Source organism: Lynx canadensis, chromosome A1, assembly GCF_007474595.2.
Source record: "Lynx canadensis isolate LIC74 chromosome A1, mLynCan4.pri.v2, whole genome shotgun sequence".
Taxonomy (NCBI): domain Eukaryota; kingdom Metazoa; phylum Chordata; class Mammalia; order Carnivora; family Felidae; genus Lynx; species Lynx canadensis.
In genome coordinates this window covers 133,344,667-133,360,039 of record NC_044303.2, presented here as the reverse complement: position 1 = coordinate 133,360,039, position 15,373 = coordinate 133,344,667, and the positions used below count along the sequence as shown (strand labels likewise).

The 15,373-nt window shown below is 33.4% G+C and overlaps 1 protein-coding gene across 11 annotated transcripts in view; it reads right to left on the bottom strand.

Annotated features, from left to right (window-relative positions):
• Positions 1–835: 835 nt before the first annotated feature.
• Positions 836–15,373, bottom strand: part of ERBIN (erbb2 interacting protein) — a 128,083-nt gene continuing 113,545 nt past the window's right edge. For 2 of the 11 annotated variants that reach the window (XM_030322151.1, XM_030322213.1), the window contains exons 22-27: positions 11,925–12,068; positions 8,880–8,999; positions 6,060–6,269; positions 4,872–4,964; positions 3,643–3,717; positions 836–2,857 (exon numbers count right to left, since the gene is read on the bottom strand). In XM_030322151.1, the coding sequence (XP_030178011.1) occupies positions 2,750–2,857; positions 3,643–3,717; positions 4,872–4,964; positions 6,060–6,269; positions 8,880–8,999; positions 11,925–12,068 (750 nt within the window). In that variant the 3' untranslated portion in view covers positions 836–2,749. The remainder of the gene's footprint in view (positions 2,858–3,642; positions 3,718–4,871; positions 4,965–6,059; positions 6,270–8,879; positions 9,000–11,924; positions 12,069–15,373) is intronic. The other 9 variants (XM_030322167.1, XM_030322159.1, XM_030322193.1 and 6 more) reach the window with 9 other exon arrangements.

Genomic DNA, 15,373 nt, shown 5'->3' with positions numbered 1-15,373 from the left:
GAAGTCAGATGCTCAACCGACTGAGCCACCCAGGCACCTGTAGAGTGGTCAATTTTAAACGCTGTCACTAAAAATAAGACAGTTTTGGTTTTGATGGTTTGCTACATAATATTTAAATAAGGTCAGCTAAGGGTATGTAGAGGTTGTGACTACAAATTACTCAACAATATGTAAAATAAAAATGTTGTTTCCTCAGAATATTTAACCTTCTATTCAGATTTTGAAAACTTATCATTACCAAAACAAAAATTCTAACAAAGAGTTCTTACTTCATTTTAATTTTCCAATATTTTAGAAGAAAATTATGGCTATTAAGTGCAAAACATTTTTGCTATTTTTTTGTTATATACTGTATCATGTTACTCCCACTCCTTTGTAACTAATTTTCTCACTGAACTTAGTGTTATAAGAGCAGTAAAAAATTTTTTTAATTAACAAGAGGAGAATAAAATACTGGTGCATTTAACACTTGCTGCACATGTAGTAAATCAGTATAATATGCAGACAATTAACTTAAGGTTCTTTGTGGCTTATTTCCTTTTCCAAAATTATAGTCCATGTATCTGATTCAAGATAAACTAGTTGAAAATGTCACGATTATAACTATTTCATGTATTCCTTATTAATAGTAGAATGTGACTGAAAATTTGAGAGCAACAAAAAAATGATGTGCCAAAATATTTTACAATAAACTATGAATAAAGGGAACATTGAGGCATGTGACTGAAAATTTGAGATCAACAAAAAATGACGTGCCAAAATATTTTACAATAAACTATGAATAAAGGGAACACTGAGGCTTGTCTTAAAGAAGCTGTTTGTCATTTTTTTTTAGAGATTACAACACACATACAATAAATGAATTTTATCAAAATACAGCACATTTCTTCTACTATATCCATAAAAATCAATTCCTATGTAAATAGTACTGAAAAACAACTAAAATGAGTTAAAATTTACAAAGAGTTGTTAAAGGGTTTCAATTAATATTAAAACTATACAGTACAATAACCAATTGATAACATCTTGAAAGAAGTGCAATATTTGAGTTCACATCTTTTCAAAATTACTGCCTATTTACTCTGACTAGCAAGAAAACAACAAGTCCAACTTTTTTTGCAAAAATAATGTAAATTGCCATTTTTGCTAGTCCTATAAAAGTCTTAATTAAAACAAGGTTGAAGAACAAAGCATAAGAGATTAAAAATTCCAAAATTATATTTCTTACTAATTAAAAATGAATCGCAATAACTGAATATTGCTCTAATGAAAGGCTCCAGACTAGCCTTGACTAAAAACAGTTATTGGTCTTCTGTGGCACTTTTTTCTGGTCCAAATAACCATGCATTAATTCTTACCATTTCATGTTACTAAAATTTTATTTAATTACACAGACAGAACAAAAACAAATAAAATTAATGGTTTGGATAAACAAATTAATGACATCTATGAAATATTTGTTACACTAACGAGGAACAAAGGCAGCTGGTGGTAAAACACTATTCTATTACACTGATACACTTAGAAACCCTTTAAAGACTCTGAAGTGTCGAGTTCACATTTAATGTTACCTGTAGGAACAGCCCTTTATTTGAATACCGTGACACACTGGAAGGCCTCAGAGACCCATCCCTTTGCTCTACAACTCTCCACAGCAATTCTCTATCACTGTGCCAATTTCACAAACTTGCTTTGGTTTCCTAGCTCCATGCGTACTGTTTCCTTTTACTTTACCAAGGCAATGTGAGACCAAACAAGATCGAGAGACTTTCCTAAATCTGCTTACGTTTTGTGTTACAGCAACACAATCTCAAAACTGGCCATTTTAGTTTCATTTGCTGCTTAAAATAAAAATTATAAATTAAGATTAAAACGGAGTACTAATTATGAAACACCACCATTTGCAAAAAATCAAAGGATTTCCATATCACAAGAAATGCATGGACAGGCATCTACAGTAGAGTTAAAAATTTCCTGTGACTAAAAAATTAAAAATTGAATCACCGGTAGCAAATGCATTGTCAATGGCTAGAACAAGAACAGATCCTGTAGAGCTCGTAAAATGCAATTATCGTCTTTTTTTATTTCTTTAAAAAGACATTACATTTTTATTGCATTATTCTATTAATAAAAACACATTAACAGCTGTTTTTTTCAATCTTTGCTTCCAGATTTTTATAGGAATTGATGGTTTTAATCTGGCCTTGGAAAGTGAACCCACCAGCACCACCTTCACCTACTCACTCTTCAATTCAATAAGCACATAGCAAAAACCAACACTTCAAATCTCTTGCCCACATTAAAAAAAAGTAGTTTCAGCAGAAAAACATTAATATGAGTTGAATAAAAATAAGGGCATAAAAGCTATGAGACAGAGAGCTCTGCCATCTGTCTCTGGGCTACAATCAAGGCTAACTAGAGCCTTGCACAGAGTTCAGTCATGTGTATGAAATCCAAAAATAAACCTACAATCTATACAAAAACAACATATGTTTGTTTTTGTAGCCTTGATTGCTATGTTTAAAAACCTAACAAGAAGTTTTATATGGTATGAATTCAACAGTCTCCCCTATATACTGTACAGTGGTTCTTTCCCTCTAACCACGAGTTCCATGATTTCATTAATGTACAAATTTGAACATAATTTTTGAGTTCTTCTTTACATATAAAAATAGTCAAAATATTAATTTCCCCTGCAAATATCTTCCAATAAATCTTGCTGCCTTCCCCCTCTTTTTGTCCACATTCCTTATGAGGAAACCTCTCGTACAATGATGAGCTCTACTGTGTTCTGGAAAGTTTTTAGCAAAGATACTGCTTGTCCATGTTCAATATTGATAAAACTGTAGCCATTAGCCTAGAAGAAAGAAGAAAAATATCTTTCAGAAAAACATTTCATAATAATGTATTTGCATCTGTGCACTTAAATTTCTGCTGGGTAGTCCACAAACCTGGCAGAAAATAAGAATTATTTTGGCAATTTAAAATAACATGTAGACTCCTGGGCCCTACCCCACATCTATGGAAATAAAATCTCTGAAGGTGGGACTCAGGAACCTTGTCTTCAGATAATTCTTATTAGCAATCCAATGTTAGGAAGCACTTGTCTAAGACACAGTGTCAGACAGGTGTTATGTGTATGTGCTAATATATAAATAAGGCAACCGAGATGCAAGGATAGCAGAGAGCAAGGCCTACTCTTCATATTGCCTTGGGCCATCAATAAACACTACATTTCTTATAATTTAGGCCTAACATTTATTGAAGTCTTGCTATATATCACACACACAGTTCCAAGTGCTTCAAATGAACTAAATTCTTTAATTCTTGTAGCAAAAAGATTCTTTCAACCTATTTTAAAGAAGTTAGCATTCCTAAACTTAAACAAAATGCTAGGAAATATCAAACATGTATTCAAAAATATCCATATGATTTTGCAACGTACAAGAAAGAAATATTTTAAATGATGAAAATAATAGAGAGTAGCTTATAAGAAATGCCACTGTTTTTCACCCACAAATATATAAAAATAAACTTCACAAAAGAGTTATTTTCAAAATCTGGCATTTAATAATTCCTTGATGAGGAAGATGTTATAAAATGAAAAACTAAGAAAATAATAAAAAGATGTATCTTATTTACCTGAATAATTTTATCACCTGGCTGTAATAATTTTGAGGCTGGTCCTTCAGGCTGTACCCTTGTTACAAATATACCCTTCAGTAACAACAAAAAAGATAAACATTTAATGGAAAACAGGATGCATAAATAACAGAGTAACAAGGAACAATTTTTCTTTAACAGTATGCAAACACTTGAATTACAGTACAATTTTTCTCCCAGTTTTCTCTGAATATTGTCACAGCCCAATGTTTTTTTTGGTGCTGATAATTCTGACTTGAGTATAGTGATTTTCATTAAAGTGATGGAATTATTTCTACAGATGTGCAGAAAAGCAATAACAAAATTTAAAAATCACTTCATAATATAATGGACATTTAAAATTGGGGGGTTTAGCTCTGGAAAACAGTGTGGAGGTTCCTCAAAAAATAAAAATAGATCTACCCTATGACCCAGCAATAGCACTCCTATGACTTTACCCAAGGGATACAGGAGTGCTGATGCATAGGGTCACTTGTACCCCAATGTTTATAGCAGCACTTTCAACAATAGCCAAATTATGGAAAGAGCCTAAATGTCCATCAACTGATGAATGGATAAAAAGATTGTGGTTTATATACACAATGGAATACTACTTGGCAATGAGAAAGAATGAAATATGGCCTTTTGTAGCAATGTGGATGGAACTGGAGAGGGTTATGCTAAGTGAAATAAGTCACACAGAGAAAGACAGATACCATATGGTTTCACTCTTATGTGGATCCTGAGAAACTTAACAGAAGACCATGGGGGAGGGGGAAGAAAAAAAAGAGAGGGAGGGAGGCAAACCATAAGAGACTCTTAAAAACTGAGAATAAACTGAGGGTTGATGGGGGGTGGGAGGGAGGGGGAAAGTGGGTGATGGGCACTGAGAAGGGCACCTGTTGGGATGAGCACTGGGTGTTGTATGGAAACCAATTTGACAATAAATTTCATACTTAAATAAATAAATAAATAAATAAATAAATAAATAAATAAAATCGCCAGGAAAAAAATAAAATAAAATTGGGGGTTTAATTTGCTTTCCTCAAACAATTCATATGAAGTGGTATTTCAAGACAAAAAGCTGAATAAAGAGAGAAATAAAAAAGGTGATGTGTTTTCTCGATTTATAAAAGTATCTGTTAGATTTTCACTTATTATACGTATAAGAGCACTATGTTAGTGAATAAATCCTTATGGATATCTCAAAGACATACAAACAAACTCACATCGTCTTCGGGTCTGAATGGATTTCCTCTGCCCCCAACACCTCCTGATATGCTGAATCCAAGTTCTGGATCCTTTTCAACTCTCACTCGGATCTAAATTAGTATGAAAATAAACTATTACTACTATCTCAGAAAAAGCTACACACAGTATTGAACTATTGGTAAAATACATAAAGATTCATCTAAAATAAACATTCAGGCAGATAAAGGGAAACTACAACATGGAATATCATGTTAATGAGTTAGTGAGTTAAAGGCACAGCTGAGATTATAAAGCATAGCTCCTAACTTAATCTATTGCTGTTTTACAAGGACAGGCAATTGATTAATGTTGACCCTGTGGGGTTTTTTGTTTGTTTGTTTGTTTGTTTTTTTATATCATGGATTTTAATGATATAGAGTATACAAACAAAAAATGTATTTTAGGATCAGTTTCCATCTGTAAAATATCTAAATTACATAGTATCTCTGTGTACTGGGTGTTTCAGAAGATATTTAAAAATCCCTGGGTGGTTGTTGGATTCATTTCCTGAATTTGTTTCTATGCTCACAAGATGTTAGGATTGATGATCAATTGATAGTATTTTTTATAACCACGTTATAAAAAAAGATCAAGAACTAAACTTGTTGCAAGACCCTCCCTTTCCCCAGAGACTAAAGCAAAAGGAATAAAGCATTTGTTCTCTACCTACATTTCTAATAGTATTATTTTATCAATAAACTATCCAAATATACAAATGTATGATTAGCCACCTTTTAAATACTACTTTGTAAGATTTAATTCTTGAAGTAGTTTGGAGACTATGGTCAAATTTCAAACTCTCTGTGTCAATTAACAATAGGAAACCATAACATGCCAGTCAAGTTTCATGGTCTACTATTCATATTCCTGAAGGTCTGATTACTGGAATATCATCAAAAAGTTTTGGATACGCAACCACCTTAGGAAAAAAATAATCACATCCAAAACACTAAATGCTATGTCAATTAATCAGAACATGGGAGATCATAGAGTCAAGTTAAATACAAAGTTTGACACCTTATTAACTTAACATGAAACCACACCTTTAAACAAAATGGTAAAAACTATGTTAAAAATCTACACGGATTTATTGCTAATAATTAAATAACCTATAAAGTACATTAAGAGCTTAGTTTCATATTTCAAGTATTCTTGATTGTTCTTACCTCTTGCCTTGCCAGTTCATGGCCTTGTCTAGGAGAACAATGGGGCTGTGTATATGGAGGCTGGTGGGCCACCTTCAGCATCAAGTAATCAATTAGTTGTTCTCTAGAGGGATGCCTTGCCACAGAAGCCTGAGGAAGGGGGTGATGTATTTGACTATAATTTGCCTGAGGCCTGAGGGTCTGGCCCATCTGTCCATTACTCAAAGGCATCTAAGAAAAACACGAAGTGTCTTAAAATGACCAATAATAATGTCTTATTACAAATAGTTGGATTTTCTTCTTGGAGTATTACAAAAGCACTAGAGTGTAACATTCTAAATCACACATTATCAAGACACTTACACTATTTTTTCTAATTTTACACTTTTAAAAGAAAAAAAGCTATGAATTCTAAACTTGCCTGAGTCCTTGGCAGACAGATTCTCACTCTTTAAAGTTTCAAATAAGTTATCATAAAATTATTTGCTTTTCTATTTGGTATGCATGGACCTGTTTTTTCTTACAATAACAGCAAACGGTAATTATGTTAAAATTTTAAAATTTAAGCCCAGTAAAAGGGTAAATTTTCCCATCTCACACACACATAGAAGATGCATTTTTTCATGTTTCTTCTGAACAGAAGTAACAAGTTTTGTGGTAGAATTTTTTTACTATTCTGAGTATATTTTCTACTTTTATTCCTTTCTTTCCAGAATTAACAAGTACAAATATATTAAAAAGCAAATTTATTCCTTGTGTGTGTGTGTACCAGTTAGCAATTTTTAAACTCTCTAAATGTTAGTTCCATAAAATATTAACCACAAAAATTAAGCCTTGACATTGTTTTACTCTTCACAAGCTACGCAAAAAAATCTGAGGTGATTATTTTGTTAAAGAATTATCCTTGTTTTAATGCTTCTCATTGTTCAGAATGAATGAATCTGAGTTTTAGACTTAAAGCCACCTTTGTGGAAATGTGGCTGTTATGTCGGTATGAGGAATTTTTTATTTATTTTGAGAGAGAGCAAGCAAGAGTGCGAGCAGGGAGGGGCAGAGAGAGGGAGAGAAGCAATCCCAAGCAGGCCCATTGTCAGAGCACAGCCCAACGTGGGGCTCAATCTCACATACTGTGATATCATGACCTGAGTGGAAATCAAGATCTGGACGCTTAACCGACTGAGCCACCCAGGTGCCCCAGTATGAGAAACCTATCTGAAAAATAAGTTTACATTTGTATTATAAATATTTGCATATAGAGATTTTTGTATATAAGAGGAAATACTTTTAAGCTATTCAATCATTTAAAATTTCATTGTTGATTATTAATAAAAAGGTGATCTCATCCACAAGTGAATTATAGAAAAACTATGAGATAAATACTGAGCCCCATTCTCCTAAAATTATTCCAAAGTAGAAAAGTTTGGGAAAAGATTATGGCAATTGTTTCAGAACTACATGCTTTTTTTACATCAACCTTGCTGAAGGAAACAAAGAAGCTTCCCTTTTGGTGAAGATTTTTACTTTAAAAAAAAGTTACCTTTTCACTGTGTTATATTTGAGAACTTGGTTATTTCTCAAGTTTGGAAACTTATATGGGGGTTTTATAACAGAGCACAAAGATGATATTACTCTATGACAAATCTTACACTGGTTGGAGAAAAAGAGAATGAGGTATTTTATTATCTTTATATCTTTTTTTTTTAAATTGTGGTTGCTTACTACTTGAACTCTGTAGATTTGAAGCAATTCATCTGCCCAGGAGTATTTAACTGCTTGTGCTGTTATTTTATTACTTATACAACTCAGCACATAGCTCTTGCTTTTCTCCACATTTATACCATTTATTCCTATGTGCAGATTCAATACCTTTCTCCTAAGGAAAATATTCCAAACAGTAATTACTTCTGACCCATGCTTCAGACTTCTAGACACCTAGATTCTTGGTTGTGCCTGACACTTTACATCAATGTTAAACATACCCATGGAATAAAATAAGCTATCATTAGCAGATGGCTCAGGAGAATAAAAGTATGAAAACAAACCCAGTAACCTAGAATACAAAATTGATATTAAAAAGAAAAAGAAACTGGTTAACATAGCTCAATTAAAAGAAAAAGAAAAAAAAAGGTAAAATAAATAGATATGTATGAATTTATGCTATATGTCTGGGTTCCTACTCTCAAGAACAATGCAAAAGTTTTTATATAATACGTTAAGTATGCTTCATATAATTGTATCTCGTTATACAAGGGATACGGAATTAGTTAAGAGAAAGAATAGCTGAGTGAGAATATTAAAGAAAAGAGTTAACTATCTGGTATTGGGTGACAGAAAAGTAAAATCTGTGAGTAAGTGATGCTTTAGTAACAAAAGTATTAAGAATACAATCATTTATCACACACAAAACGCTTTCAAGGTGACTTTTAATTACATTTAAAGAATTTTAAAATGTCTTTAGTAATGATAAAATATCCTCAAGTGAGGAATTTAAGACAGGTTCATCTTTAATTCTCCAATACCAAAAAGCCTCTGACTCAAACAGGAATGCCAAAGAGCCTCTGACTCAAACAATAAGGTAAGTAAGTGATAGTAGAGAAATCAAAAACAATAAAATGAATCTCCAGTGTGGAAAAAAAATCATGGACTAAACCAGGAAATAACAGGGCAAAAATATATTTCATATTTCTAAATTAGTTTTTAAAAAAAATCTTTACTGATCAAGGAGGAAAAGTCCTCAAAAACTTATTTTCATTGTTAAAGCATACATGATATTTCCAGTTTAAAATCTGTAAAACAGAGTAATTTCAAAGAGATGTGTTCATTTATTTCCTGAGCACCTACTTTTATCAAGCTGTCTGGAGGAACATCTTTGTGACTAAGTGTAGCTGATGAGTAGTTCGGCTGTCCTGAAATGAATAGATCGTCTTGACAAGGATCTCCTGGACAGGATGTCTGGGGATGCTTCAAATGAGGGGAAAATAAAAAGTAAACAAACAATGTTCTTTAAGATGTAAAATCAAAATGATGATGACACGTGAAAGGAGATTAGGAAAAAATATTACTAGATCATGGGAAGATGAAGAACCCAATAAACATCACCATCATAACTGCCATTAATATCAGTACCTTGACGATGGACATTAACTAAATTTGTTGTGGCATTCATTTCACAATATATACATATATCAAATTATTATGATATATACTTTGGACTAATACTAATATGTCAATTACATCTCAACAAAACTGTAAAAATTATTAGTACTTTTAACATACACTGTTAAGCTATTTCTTCATAATGCTTTCCGTTATATTTACAGTAATACCTAGCTTTCAATACTGTGAAGAATTTAGTTATTAATCAAAGTTAAGAGTCCCAAATTTTAAGAGCAACTAAAACAATCTCTTGTTGAGTATATATAAATGTTTTTGGGTTTTTTGGAAAAAAAATTAACTGCTATTCTTTTAACAGCACAGTGCCACCTGGGATCTTCTTTTTAATGATGAACAGTATTAATAAATATATAGTCTCATAAAATTCACTTTAACTTAATTGTATCATAGTATTAGCTCAGTATTTTCAAAACCAATGGTTTGGTGAAACACTTAAAATTAACTAGAGTTCATATTTTTATATGACCAATAATATCCTTCTAGTTTACCTCAATGACAGGTTTAGAGAAAAAAGCAGACTCAGTTATCTCATTATCTCTGAATATTTTTTACAAACATGCTGGGAAGAAAGATGCCTGTACTTTTCATTTTAATCTAGTTCTAAATATACCTAGCTATATTCTTGAAAACTAAAGGGATTGTGATAAATAGCACTATTGTAACTTTCAAAACAGTATGTGGCTAGCAACACAGGTATGTAAACTACATCATCATACTGAAAAATAATCTGAAATCTACTTCATTATGATATACCACAGGATACATAAAAACCTAAGGGCTTGTAATTTAATCTTATAAACTTTATCTGCAACAGAGCTATCATGTGTAGTTAGTTGCTCATTCAAAGCATGGATTAGCATTTTTAGATTTGGTTTGATCTAATTTTGTGTATTTATGCAATGAATATTTTGCCTTCCTTCCTCATTTCTGAGATGTGCTCTCAGAACCCACAGTAATCAACTTAGGTCATAGCTTCAAGTTTAAACTCCAGTCTATTCAGGTCTTTAAAAGAACAACTATATATTATGAATGAAAAAGTAAAATGCAATAGACTCAAAGGCTCTGAATGTAAGAATAACAAGCAAAAAATATTACTGTACAAGAATTTGGAAAGAATAACTGTTCCAGATGACTATAAAGATAACCCCTGAGTTGATAAAAGCCTCTTGTGTCCATTCTTTGGCTTCAGTTGGAAAGAGTACCAGAAATGCTGGGCTTAATAGCTATCACCCTTCTCTCTCCATTTCAAAGGGATAAATTACAAAACAAATGCTATCACTCTAACATGGAATCCAAGTGGTGGCAGATGACAGAGGGCAGAGCAAGAAGAGTGAAGCTCAGCCACAGCGGAGTGAATCCAGGAGACTGCTCTTGCCTTAGAACACAACAGAGCAAAGCAAGCTATGTACTAAAAAGAGGATGGGGACCCTCAGGAAAAAGCAAAGGACCCAGAAGTAATCAGAGTAAACATGGAAATAAAACTATGGGGAGGAGACAAGTAAGGCTGTAAAAAGGAGAAAAATCTTTTTGGAATGAAAGGAAAGGGGGAGAAGGAAGTATTTATTTTGAGGCCATACTACACCTCACGTTGTTATTAAGAGAAAAATCTTGGGGCGCCTGGGTGGCACAGTCGGTTAAGCGTCCGACTTCAGCCAGGTCACGATCTCGCGGTCCGTGAGTTCGAGCCCCGCGTCGGGCTCTGTGCTGACTGCTCAGAGCCTGGAGCCTGTTTCCGATTCTGTGTCTCCCTCTCTCTCTGCCCCTCCCCCGTTCATGCTCTGTCTCTCTCTGTCCCAAAAAATAAATAAACGTTGAAAAAAAAAAAATTAAAAAAAAAAAAAATTAAAAAAAAAAAAAATTAAAAAAAAAAAAAAAAAAAAAAGAGAAAAATCTTAAAATAGAGCCAGGCCAGAGCTGTTCTGTTCTTTCTCCTTCTCTGCCATTCTTAACCCTTACCCTTAACTTTCATTAAAAGAATATGCCATTGGGGAGCTTGGTTGGCTCAGTCGGTTAAACATCCAACTCTAAATCTCAGCTCAGGTCTTGATCTCATGGTTTATGGGATTGAGCCCCGTGTCAGGCTCTGCATTAAATGAGGAGGAGTCTGCTTGGGATTCTCTCTCTTTCTCAATAAATAAATAAATAAATAAATAAATAAATACCGTTAATGACTATTAACCATTAATAAAAGAATCTGGCTTTTGCCTTTTCATTGGTATTTCTTAGAATTTCTCCAGTCTCACATTTAATCCTATCTAGCAAACTGTGATTAAACTTACTTCTAGGCAGTGCTTTTCATCTGCCAATTCTCAATCACTAAAAATTATTCTTCCCCACAACCCCACTGTGTACTATATACAGCATAGCCTTAAACCTTGATTTAGGGAGAGTTAGTTAATTTTATTAAGAGAAAACACCATAAAGCATAATAAGTAGAAAAAAAAACAACTCTCAGTTATTCCTATTGCTCACCCCTATTTACATAAACAAGAGCAGACTACATCCTTAGCTGATGGCCAGAGAAACTTGAGAGATAAATACTAAATCGGCTTTGCAGAAAGTTTTAGAACTAAGCCATGGAAGAACCAGAAGGTTATCAAAGTATCTAACCCACAGTAAAAACGTATTTTCTAAAAACATGAAAGCATTAAAATGTGGGGTCTTTTTTTCTCTTCTGTGTACTAAAAGTACTGGTCTACTACAGGTACTCACTCGAAAAATGTGCCCACCAGAACCTCTTCCGTCTGCAACACTCAAGGCAAGGCTACCTTGGCTGCCATGCAGATCCCTAGAGCTGCCATAGTGAAAGTTGCTTACAGCAGTAAAATTGGAATTAAAGGACCTTGACAGCATGCTCTGAATAAAGAGGGGATAGATTTAACAGAGATTAGTGTAGCATGCAAAATTCACAAGACATGTTATGTACATAGACGTATTTATAAGTAACCCCAATACCACACAGGAATATCATGCACTGAATTTTCAGTGCCACTGCAAGAAATTGGCACTATTTACCATATTATTTACATGACAACATACACATATACACATAAAGTACATGTAAATCCAACCATTCACATGTTTAAACACTAAAGAAAGTACAAACATATAGTGTCTTTTACAATGCAATTATTTCCTTTACTCCTAATACATCTTATTGGAAGTTTATCAGAAAACAGGAATTGATGTCAAACTTAAATGTATGTATATATGTGTAGTTCTATAAGGAATACAAGCTGATTTCTCAGCTTCAGTTTAAACATACGTACATAGCACAAAATATTATCGGCAAAAAACACTTGGCTTTTGGCCATTGCAATTTTTCTTTCTTTCTTTCTTTCTTTCTTTCTTTCTTTCTTTGGCCATTACCATCTCTAAAAAAAAATTACCTTCTACATTTAGAAACATGTCTTACATTAGAAAAAAGGTTAACATAGTTTTAGTATATAACACAAAGTTTTAGTATATAGCATTTACAAGGCTCTCCCTGCTCTCAAATTACCAGAAGAAAAAAACCCCTAGAAAATGTACTTGTAAAAAAAATTTCCCATTCAAATAAATAGATACTTAAGATTTTAGGAGTTAGCAGTGGCATTTGCTGCTTAAACTTGAATAATCACTGATGGAATCTTCATGCAGACTGAGTTTACATGAATGCCCAATCACTAATCCCAGAGCTGCCTAAAAAATGTACCTCAATAAACACAATGCCTGATTTTCATTGTTCCTGCTTGTTTACTCCTAGGGCTGTTAAATGCTGTTTTTTCATGTGGATGCTTTTACTTATGTCCCTGAATATTGGACGGTCTTATGGTTAAATTGAGAGTAACCACACTTTGAGCACGGCTTGCTTATCAAGAAGTATAGAAATGCTTGTAAGCATTATATGTGTACGTTGTCATTACAAGCTTGTAAGCTTACAAGCATTTCTATATTACTCTCAGAGAACCTATATACCTTCTCCCGATTATGAAGTTGATCTCTAATATCAAGACATTAATATGGCCTTCCAGAATGAAAGAGATCTATAAAATTACAATGCACTCTTTTAGTTATTTTGTGGATTCCAAAGTAATGAGTAAAGAAAAAGCTAAACTTAAGAGGCCACAACTATACTTTCCCAGACCATTTCACAAACAACAAGGATTTGGCAGTGGCAATTCAGAGGTTCCATAAACATTTGATTAGAATGTAAAAATAAAGAAATTACACACACTAACCCCCCCGCCCCAACATAAACAACACATACTCATGTGTTACAAATGACCCTTTTTAATGATATGTAAATCCAGGAATCAAAGCTTTTTCTGTTGTCTTTGAACCTATGTAAGGTTTTTGTAAATATTTCACTGACTAAGAAGGCTGAAGCTCAGAACACATCTGGTTTGTAATTCAGGGTTGTACATAGACGTCCATATAAAACTGCATCCTGTTACAACACAACACATTGTGCAGAGCTCAGTTAAGGAATATGTCCTGGACAATGATGTTCATTACAGGCTAATAGCTGTATAAAAGCAAATGAATGTGGCAATTTTCATGTTACATTAATCATATTCTGGTTGAGTGCTTCTTATAAGAATCATTAGTTTAATTAAACAAGTCTTGAGAAGAATGAGGTGAGATATAATCACATGTTTGGGTTCCAGGTACAGTTTTGTTGCAGGGACAGGAAGGAAAGTTACTATAACAAGGTTTAAAAACCAAGTAAGCTTTAACTTATCTAATCATTGTATTAATGCTAAACAACTAAGCTGGGCAAAGTAGCAACTTATGATTTGGGGACTTACCTCTAAAGGGAGGGTTGGGCATTGTGAAATTCCCTGGGGAAATTTTTCAAATGTCTACCTGCCATCAGAATTATATTTGGGGGAGGAAGAGGAATTGCAGAGGAGCCAAAGAGATTTTCCATCACCCTCCACCATTTTCAACCAAAGCTTTCAAGTGTTTGGCCTAAATCATGTTGCTCTGTGTCCTCACAAGGCTTTTCTTAGTTTCCTTGGACTAATTTTCACTTCTAAATTACCAGTGGGCACAAGTGGGAAACTACTGGCATGTAGTCCTCAAGTAATTGTATAGCAAATTTCTAAATATAAAAAGCAGAGAGATACAATGAACAATGGGGTAGCTGCTACCTGCTTCCTGATGACTAAAGTCTAGGTATATCTCAGTCAGACAGTAGTGGGAGAATAGCTCCTGACATGTCAACTCTATAGAATATAATGATAACCAGACTCATCTCTTTATCCAAATCTGTTATTCCTTCTCTATTCTGGCAATCCCAACAACCAGTCATTCAAGGCACCACTCAAGCTTAATCCCTTTTCCTCAAAGACTTATTATTAGAGGAATATTCCAATCACGAGTCAGATATTATAAAGTGTGTTTCAAAACGGTGCCTTGAATTCTTGCCTTTGTCTCAGTTCCTTCGAAACATTTCTCATTTATTTTCTGGACCACTAGATAGCCTCATAGCTCAATCAACTTAACTGTAGCCTCTTCCTTCTCAAAAAAACAAAACAAAACAACAACAAAAAACTATAGCCCTCCCTCCTTCCAATTCCATATTATCTCCAGAAGTTTACTTATAAAACAGCTATGGTATTCCTCTGCTTAAGAAATTTCCAAATTCCTTAGAAAAGGCACACAAGTCCAAAGAACCAACAATTTATACAGTTATACTGAAACAAAATGGAAGAGAATGAGGTTGCCTAAGACCATTAGATGCACAGCTATTTAAAGTTGGGAAGACAGCACTGAAAAGAGCTAATAATTACAGGCAGAAGTTTAATGTGAATTGATATATGGTACTAATCATATTTTACGGGTTTACTTCTAAAAAAATTAGACCTAGGGAATTTTTTTTAAATGACTAATTGAGGTTGTATACATTTAGCTGTTTTAAAAAACATATTTAATAAGCAGAGATAACAAAATTCTTGGGTAAAAACTACTGAGAGATATGAAATTAAATCTTTAAAAATGTGCCCCATACACTTGAGCCAAAGCCAAAGAACTGTGACACTAATTTATCAGTTTTATGTAATTTTAAAAAATTTTAACTCCTTTCAAAAAAATGACATCTACATGTGAAGTTAAACTGAAGAGAAGCCTCTTGTTTTACCAATCATTTCTAAACTTCATTAGAGCGACAGACACTT